General features: G+C 54.4%; 2 protein-coding genes across 2 annotated transcripts in view; one reads left to right on the top strand and one right to left on the bottom strand.

Moving 5' to 3' along the window:
• Positions 1–2,337, top strand: part of LOC144717285 (uncharacterized) — a 33,288-nt gene extending 30,951 nt beyond the window's left edge. The window contains exon 5 of the mRNA XM_078592720.1: positions 859–2,337. Coding sequence (XP_078448846.1) covers positions 859–1,649 — 791 coding nt within the window. The 3' untranslated portion in view covers positions 1,650–2,337. The remainder of the gene's footprint in view (positions 1–858) is intronic.
• Positions 2,338–10,340: 8,003 nt separating this feature from the next.
• The window catches only part of LOC144717280 (uncharacterized), a 16,171-nt gene continuing 13,623 nt past the window's right edge, over positions 10,341–12,888 (bottom strand). The window contains exon 4 of the mRNA XM_078592709.1: positions 10,341–12,888. This exon is cut by the window's right edge and continues 688 nt beyond it. Coding sequence (XP_078448835.1) covers positions 12,618–12,888 — 271 coding nt within the window. The 3' untranslated portion in view covers positions 10,341–12,617.

The raw sequence follows: 12,888 nt of genomic DNA, 5'->3' as shown, positions 1-12,888 counted from the left end.
AACCCAGCCGTGTATAAATGGGTACACCGCTGTGCATTGTTGGCAGGTGGTCATGTGTTCGTGGGGTAAGGTGTGGATCGCTCCCACTTCTTTCAGCACGAAAGAGTAGGAATTTCTTCTTGGTTCTTTCGGTAAAGTCACGTAGAAGGGAAATTAAAAAATTAAAAAAATCTTGGTGAGAATTATTTTATTATGTTTTATTTTTATTACTTCCCTTCTACGTGCCTTTACCGAAAGAACCAAGAAGATGATTCCCTGCAGTCACGAAAGCTTTAAATCGAAATTTAGTAGGAATTTCCTTCTGAATACTCCAAGTGCCAAAGCTCGTTTTGCACGGCTGATGATCCCCGCGGGATTTTGCTCCCAAAACTTTGCAACGCTTTTTTGTCGATGAGACAATTTGGAATCGCTCGATTTCCATAAATATTTTAAGTCTGACAAACTCGCCTTCTTTAAACTGGCCTTCACACCTCCCTAGTTCTGGCCGTCTACCCCTTGCAGGTTCCGCTTATTTCCTGGCACTCCATACACGCCGGCGCATTGGTGGGACGGTTTGCAAACGTACGCCCGTCAATTGTTAGGCCAGACGACTACGTTCTTGCCGACGGTTTGCAAACGCACACCCGTCAATTGTTAGGCCAGACTACTACGTTCTTGCCGTCAGAGCATCCGGCAGCAGCGGTGACGATGGGCAACGGGCATCGCTGCCGTTATTCGAAAAACAAATTCACTCTACACCCGATTCGGAAGCGTATTGGGCGTGCGAGACAGGGCCTCGAGTGGAGCCCCCCCCCGCCCCTCCCCGCCCCCCACCGCCACTCTTCCGTCCCTCATCCCGCCCGTGTCCCTCCCCCGCAGGCAACAGGGCGGAAACCCACTGGGGGTTCGTCATCGAGCGGGTGACGTCGCTGCAGGACGCAAAAGCCCAGGGTTGGGCGTGCGCTCGAAGGCCCGGCACCGTTACGCCACCACCACCACCACCGCCGCCGCCGCCGGCGCCACCGTCACAGAAGCAGAGCAAGCCCGGCAGCGTGAAGATCAAATCTGAAGCGAAAGATTGGACCGCCGCCACGATCGATGCCAGCGCGACTGTCGCCGCTGCCGCCGCTACCACCGCCACCACCTCTGCTGCAGCCGCAACCACCACCACCACCGCCGCCGCCACCACAATCACCGCCACCACAACCACCTCCACTGCCGCCGCAACCACCGCCACCACCTCCGCCGCCACCACAATCAGGCCCGCCGCCGCCGGCAACACCAGCAGAGTCGCTGCCGTCCCGGCCACGATAGCCGCCGCCGCCGCTACTGCCGCCGCCGCGACAATCGCCCCGAGAGCCGCCAAGCGCGCCACGTGGCAGCTGGAAAAGGAGCGGGAAGATTTAGCGCCGCAGCGCAAGCGGCAGCAGCAGCTGCAGCCGCAGCCACAGCAGCAGCAGCAGCAGCAGCCGCAGCAGCACAACACGAGGATGATGTCGTACAAGTGCAACGTGTGCGGCCAGATGTTCCTCCGTCAGTTCCTCCTGAGGAAGCACTTGCAGAAGCACGACGCCGAGAGGCCGAACCGCTGCGACCTGTGTGGGAGCGCCTTCCGATACCTCTCCGACTTGATGTGCCACTGGCAGACGCACGTTCCCCAAACGCTGTGACCGCACGGGCTCGTGTCACCGGGTCGCTCGGAGGGGTGGGGTTGGTGGTGGTGAGGGTCCGGTTTACGTTTCGATAGGCGGTGGTTGTGACCCGTGTTCGATGACGATTTGTTTCTTTGTCGGTGACAGAAACGTGGGAGTGATGACGGGAGAAATGCGCCCCCCCCCCCCCCCCCAAGAGCCGAGCGCAACTTTACACCGTCCCACCAATCGCTATCGGCAGCAAGCGCCGCGCCCCCACTGCACATCCATCGTCGCCACCGTCACCACAGTCATCGTCGTCGTCGCAATCATTACCATCGTCAACGCCGCAATGACACCCACCACAACCTCCACCGCCACAAGTCTCTGTCGTCACCACAGCTCCTGGCCGAAATGCACCGAGCTGGAGATTTTAAAAAAATTCCCCCATCCCCCTCCCCCCCCCCCATTCTTCCTAATGGAAACGTCTACACGAGTGAGCTCACTCCGGTAGATTGAGAGATAGAACGACTCGGGAGGGAACCCACAGACGGGCGAGAATTCGGCAGCAGCAGCAACAGCAGCAGCAGCAACAGCAGCAGCAACAGCAGCAGCAGCAACAGCAGCAGCAGCAACAGCAGCAACAGCAACAGCAGCAGCAGCAACAGCAGCAGCAACAGCAGCAGCAACAGCAGCAGCAGCAGCAACAGCAGCAGCAGCAACAGCAGCAGCAGCAACAGCAGCAGCAACAGCAGCAGCAGCAGCAACAGCAGCAGCAACAGCAGCAGCAGCAACAGCAGCAGCAACAGCAGCAGCAGCAACAGCAGCAGCAGCAGCAACAGCAGCAGCAGCAGCAACAGCAGCATCAACAGCAACAACAGCAGCAGCAGCAACAGCAGCAGCAGGCACACGATGATGGAGCCGGCGCCGATAATTGCCCAAGCTCTGGCGGTCCTACTATAATACCGGAGGGTTTTGCCGGACCGGTGGATGATTGGGTTTACGTGCGGGAGGAAAAATCGGGGAGAAACCCCACGTGCTCGGAGGAGGAGGAGGAGGTTGACAACAATCTCCCACCCCCCTCCCCCATGCCGACAACTGCTGTGAGTCCACGTCCTTGCTGCGTGTGTCCATTCACCTTCTTCTTGGTTCTTTCGGTAAAGTCACGTAGAATGGAAATAATAAAGTAATGAAAATAAAACATAATAAAATACAATTCTCACGACGTTTCGGCCAGAACGCAAGCAGCCGTCCTCAGGTGGAGAACAGGTCTGTCGAGAAGACTCTTGTGTGATCTTGTCTCCCCGACAGACCTGTTTCTTCGCCTGAGGACGGCTGCTTGCGTTGTGGCCGAAACGTTGTGAGAATTGTATTTTATTATGTTTTACTTTTTATTATTTTATTACTTCCCTTCTATGTGACTTTTACCGAAAGAACCAAGATAGATGAATCCCTGCAGTCACGAAAGCTTTAAATCGAAATTTAGCCATTCTCCTTGTGAGCTGGGCTGTGGCTCTTCCTGGGCACCCAACAGGGGCGGAAGAAGGGGAGTTTCGGCAATCATTGTGCGGTGATCCATCACCCCTCGACGGTGCCGGATTGCGGGCAGCCACGCGCGTAGCAACCACGGCTAATCTGTCAACCGGCACCAGGCTCGACCGAAGAAAGTGAATTCAGGCGTTGTGTGATCTTGACGTTGTCGTCATAATCATTCACCCTCCGCTGACTTGTAAACTGCTTGATGGTTCCTGACCACCACCGAGATTAAGCACAGAGGCATTGACCGACATTGGTGCCAAGACCATCATCGTCATCACGATCCACCACCACCACCACCACCACAATCATCACCACCGCTAACCACCACAATCATCACCACCGCCGCTAACCACCACCAGGCCCGCACCGACTGGCCAGGCGGCAGCAAATGCTCGGTCGGGCGCCGGTCCATTCCAGAGAGGGCCGGTGGTCCCGGACCGTGTGGGCAGATTTTTTAACACTTTTTTTGTAACGCTTCGTTGCTTATTCACGCATATCTCGGCTGGCATGAAATCTCCAGATATGCGACAACTGCCCCCCCCCCCCCCCCCCAAAAGATTATTCCACGCCGGCCCCATTTGCGAGGTTTTTTTCTTTCGTTTTGGGACCCAACCCTAAATGGGTCAATGAGAGGTCGCACAGCCAATATCGAGTTTGTCATTGCGCAACGCATTTTTTATTAAACACATTCCTGCGGAGGGAGCTGCTGGTAGGAACGTTGGGTTGCTCGGTCAATGGCCAGGGTCAACGGCGGCGTGGTGTATTCCGCAAATATGCCCGACTGTGAGGGCGGGCACAAGCCGGCGTGAGTAGGTTAAACGTTGAGTTTTATAAGGGCACCACGGGGTGACCAGCCCCTCCCCACCCAGCCCCACCCCTCCCAGCCCCATCCAGCCCCTCCTCACCCTCCCCACCCAGCCCCTCCCCACCCTCCCCACCCAGCCCCTCCTCACCCTCCCCACCCAGCCCCTCCCCACCTTCCCCTCCCCACCCAGCCCCACCCCTCCCACCCAGCCCCTCCTCACCCTCCACACCCAGTCCCACCCTCCCCTCCCCCCCTCCCTGCCCTCCCCACCCAGCCCCTCCCTCCCCTCCCCACCCAGCCCCACCCTCCCTTCCCCACCCAGCCCCACCCAGCCCCTCCCCACCCTCCCCACCCAGCCCCTCCCTCCCCTCTCCACCCAGCCCCACCCCTCCCATTTTTGGATGCACGACGGACGGACACAAAAATCCCCTGTGGGCTGGTGTAACCAGGAGGTTCCTACCAGTAAAAGTGTGTACAATAACAAATATTCGCCCGAATTGTGGCTGCTGTGTTTGCAAATGACCTGGTGCCGATGTATTTGTCCCAGTCCGTCAATGATCACCACCAGCACCAAATCCACTACCACTGTCATCACCACCACCACCACCACCAAATCCACTACCACTGTCATCACCACCACCACCACCACCACCAAATCCACTACCACTGTCATCACCACCACCACCACCACCACCAAATCCACTACCACTGTCATCACCACCACCACCAAATCCACTACCACTGTCATCACCACCACCACCACCACCAAATCCACTACCACTGTCACCACCACCACCACCACCACCAAATCCACTACCACTGTCATCACCACCACCACCAGCACCAAATCCACTACCACTGTCATCACCACCACCACCACCACCAAATCCACTACCACTGTCATCACCACCACCACCACCACCAAATCCACTACCACTGTCATCACCACCACCACCACCACCAAATCCACTACCACTGTCATCACCACCACCACCACCACCAAATCCACTACCACTGTCATCACCACCACCACCAGCACCAAATCCACTACCACTGTCATCACCAGCACCAGCACCAAATCCACTACCACTGTCATCACCACCACCACCAGCACCAAATCCACTACCACTGTCATCACCACCACCACCACCACCAAATCCACTACCACTGTCATCACCACCACCACCACCACCACCAAATCCACTACCACTGTCATCACCACCACCACCAGCACCAAATCCACTACCACTGTCATCACCACCACCACCACCACCAAATCCACTACCACTGTCATCACCACCACCACCACCACCAAATCCACTACCACTGTCATCACACCACCACCACCACCACCAAATCCACTACCACTGTCATCACCACCACCACCACCACCACCAATCCACTACCACTGTCATCACCACCACCACCAGCACCAAATCCACTACCACTGTCATCACCAGCACCAGCACCAAATCCACTACCACTGTCATCACCACCACCACCAGCACCAAATCCACTACCACTGTCATCACCACCACCACCACCACCAAATCCACTACCACTGTCATCACCACCACCACCACCACATCCACTACCACTGTCATCACCACCAGCACCACCACCAAATCCACTACCACTGTCATCACCAGCACCACCAGCACCAAATCCACTACCACTGTCATCACCACCACCACCAGCACCAAATCCACTACCACTGTCATCATCACCACCACCACCACCAAATCCACTACCACTGTCATCACCAGCACCACCAGCACCAAATCCACTACCACTGTCATCACCACCACCACCAGCACCAAATCCACTACCACTGTCATCACCACCAGCACCACCACCAAATCCACTACCACTGTCATCACCAGCACCACCACCAAATCCACTACCACTGTCATCACCACCAGCACCACCACCAATCCACTACCACTGTCATCACCACCACCACCAGCACCAAATCCACTACCACTGTCATCACCACCAGCACCACCACCAAATCCACTACCACTGTCATCACCAGCACCACCACCAAATCCACTACCACTGTCATCACCACCAGCACCACCACCAAATCCACTACCACTGTCATCACCACCACCACCACCACCACCAAATCCACTACCACTGTCATCACCACCAGCACCACCACCAAATCCACTACCACTGTCATCACCACCAGCACCACCACCAAATCCACTACCACTGTCATCACCACCACCACCACCAAATCCACTACCACTGTCATCACCACCACCACCAAATCCACTACCACTGTCATCACCACCAGCACCACCACCAAATCCACTACCACTGTCATCACCACCAGCACCACCACCAAATCCACTACCACTGTCATCACCACCACCACCACCACCACCAATTCCACTACCACTGTCATCACCACCAGCACCACCACCAAATCCACTACCACTGTCATCACCACCACCACCAAATCCACTACCACTGTCATCACCACCACCACCACCACCAAATCCACTACCACTGTCATCACCACCACCACCACCACCAAATCCACTACCACTGGTCATCACCACCACCACCACCACCACCAAATCCACTACCACTGTCATCACCACCACCACCACCACCACCAAATCCACTACCACTGTCATCACCACCACCACCAGCACCAAATCCACTACCACTGTCATCACCACCACCACCACCAAATCCACTACCACTGTCATCACCACCACCACCACCACCAAATCCACTACCACTGTCATCACCACCACCACCAAATCCACTACCACTGTCATCACCACCACCACCAAATCCACTACCACTGTCATCACCACCACCACCACCAAATCCACTACCACTGTCATCACCACCACCACCACCACCAAATCCACTACCACTGTCATCACCACCACCACCAGCACCAAATCCACTACCACTGTCATCACCACCACCACCACCAAATCCACTACCACTGTCATCACCACCACCACCACCAAATCCACTACCACTGTCATCACCACCGCCACCACCACCAAATCCACTACCACTGTCATCACCACCACCACCACCACCACCACCAAATCCACTACCACTGTCATCACCACCACCACCACCACCAAATCCACTACCACTGTCATCACCACCACCAAATCCACTACCACTGTCATCACCACCGCCACCACCACCAAATCCACTACCACTGTCATCACCACCACCACCACCACCAAATCCACTACCACTGTCATCACCACCACCACCACCACCAAATCCACTACCACTGTCATCACCACCACCACCACCAAATCCACTACCACTGTCATCACCACCACCACCACCACCACCAAATCCACTACCACTGTCATCACCACCACCACCACCACCAAATCCACTACCACTGTCATCACCACCACCACCACCAAATCCACTACCACTGTCATCACCACCAGCACCACCACCAAATCCACTACCACTGTCATCACCACCACCACCACCAAATCCACTACCACTGTCATCACCACCACCACCAAATCCACTACCACTGTCATCACCACCAGCACCACCACCAAATCCACTACCACTGTCATCACCACCAGCACCACCACCAAATCCACTACCACTGTCATCACCACCACCACCACCACCACCAAATCCACTACCACTGTCATCACCACCACCACCACCACCACCACCAAATCCACTACCACTGTCATCACCACCACCACCACCAAATCCACTACCACTGTCATCACCACCACCACCACCACCACCAAATCCACTACCACTGTCATCACCACCACCACCAAATCCACTACCACTGTCATCACCACCACCACCACCACCAAATCCACTACCACTGTCATCACCACCACCACCACCACCAAATCCACTACCACTGTCATCACCACCACCACCACCAAATCCACTACCACTGTCATCACCACCACCACCACCACCACATCCACTACCACCACCACCACCAAATCCACTACCACTGTCATCACCACCACCACCACCAAATCCACTACCACTGTCATCACCACCACCACCACCACCACCAAATCCACTACCACTGTCATCACCACCACCACCACCACCAAATCCACTACCACTGTCATCACCACCAGCACCACCACCAAATCCACTACCACTGTCATCACCACCACCACCACCACCAAATCCACTACCACTGTCATCACCATCACCACCACCACCACCACCAAATCCACTACCACTGTCATCACCATCGCCGGTACAATCTTGTTCCACACCACCAACAACAGCTGCTGCCACTCGGCCACTAAATTACGTGACCTCAGGTAACGTTTTGTGACAGGCTAGGGTCGCAATGGGGGGGGGGGGGACAATGTGAATTGTCAAGAAGTCCATGGGAGAGTCCCAGGTGTTACGAGTTGATTGAAATGACCGGGAGATGTCTATCACCTGTGCTTCCCGCTTTGCCAACTTGCTGCGTTTTAGCCGCCCGGCGCCTCAGCTCGTTGTTGTGAGCGTCGCTCCTCTGCCCTCCGTTGTTGTTGGAGGGTGACTTCCTTAGAACTCATCTTCTTGGTTCTTTCGGTAAAGTCACGTAGAATGGAAACAATAAAAATAATAAAATAAAACACAATAAAATAATTCTCACGACGTTTCGGCCACAACGCAAACAGCCGTCATCCGGTGAAGACCAGGTCTGTCGGGGAGACAGCGTCTGAATGAAACAGCACCATGCTTGGAGCGTCTATTTAAGCTGGGTTGGAAGGGGGGGGGGAAGGGCGCCTTGACAAAATAATTTGCATATCAATAGGAATTTAGCATATTTATGGAAATGCAGGTATGTGATTAGTACTACTTGTGCCCGTACATTATGCAGGATTAGCAGCATCAAAGGGAGGGGATAGGGGTAGCACTAATAAAGGGAAGGAGTGTTAATAGTACTGCCCAGTAGCAGCGTCCTTCACGAGCCTCCTTCACCAATATTAATACCATCACTGACATAATCTTGTCCACCGCTACCAAGATAAATGTGAGCGCTATCAGCACCATCATGGCCCGTGCTACTATTATCACCGTTACCATGAACATAAACCACCAGCCTCACCGTATCCACCACCACCGTATCGCTATTTTTAAATCCTTTATATTAAGTTTGCTTGCTTGCGCGCTTACGACCGTGCAAATCTTTCGGTCGTTTTTTAACCCATTTCCCGTGATCCAATCGAGCTGACATTTTGCCCACAGACTCGTTGTGCGTGACAATTTATTTTCGTGAAAATTTTTTTCCATAACTTTACACTTTTTAGGAATTTTTTTTTTATATTTAATTACCAACTGCTTAATGGTGGCAGGCAGTCATCTGACCCATAGGTGGCAGCCATCTCAAGCCAGAGGACGAGAGGACTCTAGCCGCCACGCATATAAAGGATTTATAGTGAAAAACTTTGTTTTTACGGGTTAATTTTGTTGTTGTTGCACTTACCGTAAACACGACATGTTTTTAATCTATATTATTGGTTATTTCGGTAAAGTCACGTAGAAGGGAAATGATAAAAATCAAACAATAAAATTTTATTATGTTTTATTTTTTTATGATTTCCCTTCTACGTGACGTTACCGAAAGAACACAAGAATATGAATCCCTGCAGTCACGAAAGCTTTCAATCGGGGCTTTTAATTGTATTGTATCGTGTAAATTAACCGACGCTTTGGCTGTTGTACCAATTGAAAAATAAAGACGCCACACGCGGATTAACATTTGCACCTTCAAACACATTTCGAGATGGTGCTGGAGCTACAGGTGCTGTACGACGGGCTTCACGATAATACTGGTAGGAACCTCCTGGTTACACCAGCCCACAGGGGATTATTGTGTCCGTCGTGCAGGGAGGGGCTGGGTGGGGAGGGAGAGGCTGGGTGGGGAGGGAGGGGCTGGGTGGGGAGGGGCTGGGTGGGGTTGGGTGGGGAGGGGGTGGGGAGGGGCTGGGTAGGGAGGGTGAGGCTGGGAGGGGAGGTTAGGGAGGGGCTGGGTGGGAAGGGTGGGGCTGGGTGGGGAGGGTGGGAAGGGGCTGGGTGGGGAGGGTGGGAAGGGGCTGGGTAGGGTGAGGCTGGGAGGGGCTCGGTGGGGAGGGGCTGGGTGGGAGGGGCTGGGTGGGAAGGGGAGGGTGGGGAGGGGCTGGGTGGGGCTGGGTGGGGAGGTGCTGGTCACCCCGTGGTGCCCTTATAAAACTCAACGTTTAACCTACTCACGCCGGCTTGTGCCCGCCCTCACAGTCGGGCATATTTGCGGAATACACCACGCCCTGGCCGTTGACCCTGGCCGTATTAGCGGTACACCAGTACACCAAAAACACACCAGTCCTCATAAAAACGAAATCAAACATTGAACCGGCAAATCTGTTTATCGGCCTTTAATTGACGCTGCCGCCAAGTTTCGACGCGATTCGAAGGTTGATTCAAGGCGCTCTTCCCCCTCCAACCCAGCTTAAATATACGCTCCAAGCCTGGTGGTGTTTCATTAAGACGCTGTTTTTCCGACAGACCTGTTCTCCACCTGAGGACGGCTGCTTGCGTTGTGGCCGAAACGTCGTGAGAATTATTGTATTATGTTCTATTTTTATTATTTCATTATTTCCCTTCTACGTGACGACTTTACCGAAAGAACCAAGAAGATGTTTTATCTTTCCGCGGACGAAGTGGAAGTTTAACGATCGCCGCGAGAAGGATTCCACGGGTCCGGTCGAGGGACGGCACGTGGAGTTTAGTGAGCAGATTCCAGAGGTCCTCACAAACGACGGCACGTGGAATTTCGTGAGTGCATCCCGGAGGTCCGGATGAACGACTCGCGTCGAGTTTCGCGAGTAGATTCTGGAGGTCCGGACGAGGTCCAGACGAGAGACGCACGTGGGATTTCGCGAGCGGCACGCGAGGTCACCAGGGCGCGGAACTAACCCAGCTTCCTCACCGAGGGCGTCGAACGGGGGGAGAAGAGGCGACGGCTCGCGTAATAATAAATTAATTAACCCGGTCTCCTAGAGGGCAGTTCGCGCAAGGCCTCAACGCGCTTGGGTCACATGGAGGAATCGCGAAGCTAAAAGCCAGGCGAGTTTCAAGACGCGATCGAAAAAGTTCCACAGCAAGCCGACGTATTCAACCGATCTCGAAAGTGCTCACAAGATTCAGGTTCCCTCATGGACCGAGGAGGAGGAGGAGGGGGATGAGGCGGAGGAAAGGGGATTTCCACAATCGCGATGCTCCTGGCTGCAACAAACAAAAAACAAATCTCCGTCTTCTCCCGTAGAGCGTAATCGTAACGAGGAGACCAGTCGGCAGATCTTTAAAATGTTCGTAGTGGAAAGCAGAGGTCGCAAACGGGTTTTGATTCCTTACCTGTACCCGTACCAGGCCGTACCAGGGTCGCAAACGGGTACCCGTACCCGGCCGTACCCCTACCCTACCCGTACCTGGCCGGGTACCTGGCCGGGTATGGGTAGTGTACGGGTATCGGGTACCTGATTGCGACCTCTGGGATGAAGCCATGTTGCAGGCGCGGGTGGGTTGATTCTAGGAACTTGAATTGTGAGAAGAGACAAGACGTTGGGAAATGAGTGACAAACGGTGACTCACCAGTGACTCACGGCCTACCCGTACCCGTACCCGACCGCACCAGGGTCGCAAACGGGTACCCGTACCCGTACCCGGCCGGGTACGTGTAGCCGGGTATCGGGTAGGGTACGGGTATCGGGTACCCGGTTGTGACCTCTGGTGGAAAGACGTCACTGCACGTGGCACTCGGGGATGTGAGCAGTGGGAAGTCGCTGCTGCTGCTGCTGCTGGAGTAACGGGGGCGTGACCTTAGCCCACGTGGTATATTTTCGGGGTGCGTTCTTTCCCGAATAAGGAATACAGGGAACGGGAATCGTCAGAAACGATACCGATGTTTCAAACAGCAACAACAACAACAAAAACATCATTGGAACCTCATTTTGCCAGTAAAAACATATAATTGGTTTTTTACCCTTCTATCTGGCAACAAAACTGAAACCTTTTTTTTTTACAAGGAGTCATGTTTACATAGACCACAATACCTGCAGTCATAATGCAAACAAAAAACATAACTCTGATAATGTATGCACTGTCCTTGAAGTTGATTGGTCCATACCCGAGACAGCTTTCCTTAGAGCCCAGTCTCACATGGTGTTGGACCAGATGACGCCAAACGGCGGAAAGCTGTCTCGGGTGTGGACCAATCAACTTCAAGGACAGTGCATACATTATCAGAGTTATGTTTTTTGTTTGCATTATGACTGCAGGTATTGTGGTCTATGCAAACATGACTCCTTGTAAAAAAAGGTGTCAGTTTTGTTGCCAGATAGAAGGGTAAACAACAGAAACATCCGAAGCTCGATCGATGCTCGATCAACGCCGTCACCCACGGTAAGTTTGTCGTGTGGTGGTGGTGGTGCGATGTGTGTGGTGTGTTGGGCTGCATCGTCAAAAGTTGATCAATGTCGGGCGGCCAACTTCCTGTTCTCTCGGGGATGGGGGGGGGGAGAAGAATGGGCTCCTCTTCGCGTCGGCAGCCACCACACGTAACACGAAAAGCCAGTCGTGGGGGTCTCAGTGTGTGGGGGGCGAGAGGGGGGGACGGCCGTCACAATAGGCATGCATCTCTACGGAACGCCATTCCCGTCGGTGGCAAAAACGTCGTCCGTCGCCGCCGCCGCCATCACCGCCACGTTCTGCATGTGCGTGAGCTGGTGGGCGTTGAAGCTGCCAAAGTCCAGGAAGATTTGCCCGCAGGGCCTGCAACGGTACGGCTTGCGGCTCGAGTGCGTCCGCTGGTGTCGCTTGAGGTGCGCCCCCTGGGCGAATCCTCGGCCGCAGGCCCCGCAGCGGTACGGCTTCTCCCCCGTGTGCGTGCGCTGGTGCGTCTTGAGGTCG

The sequence above is a fragment of the Lampetra planeri genome, chromosome 3 (assembly GCF_965212315.1).
Source record: "Lampetra planeri chromosome 3, kcLamPlan1.2.h2, whole genome shotgun sequence".
NCBI classification, from domain to species: domain Eukaryota; kingdom Metazoa; phylum Chordata; class Hyperoartia; order Petromyzontiformes; family Petromyzontidae; genus Lampetra; species Lampetra planeri.
This window is presented reverse-complemented; position numbering and strand designations above follow the sequence as displayed.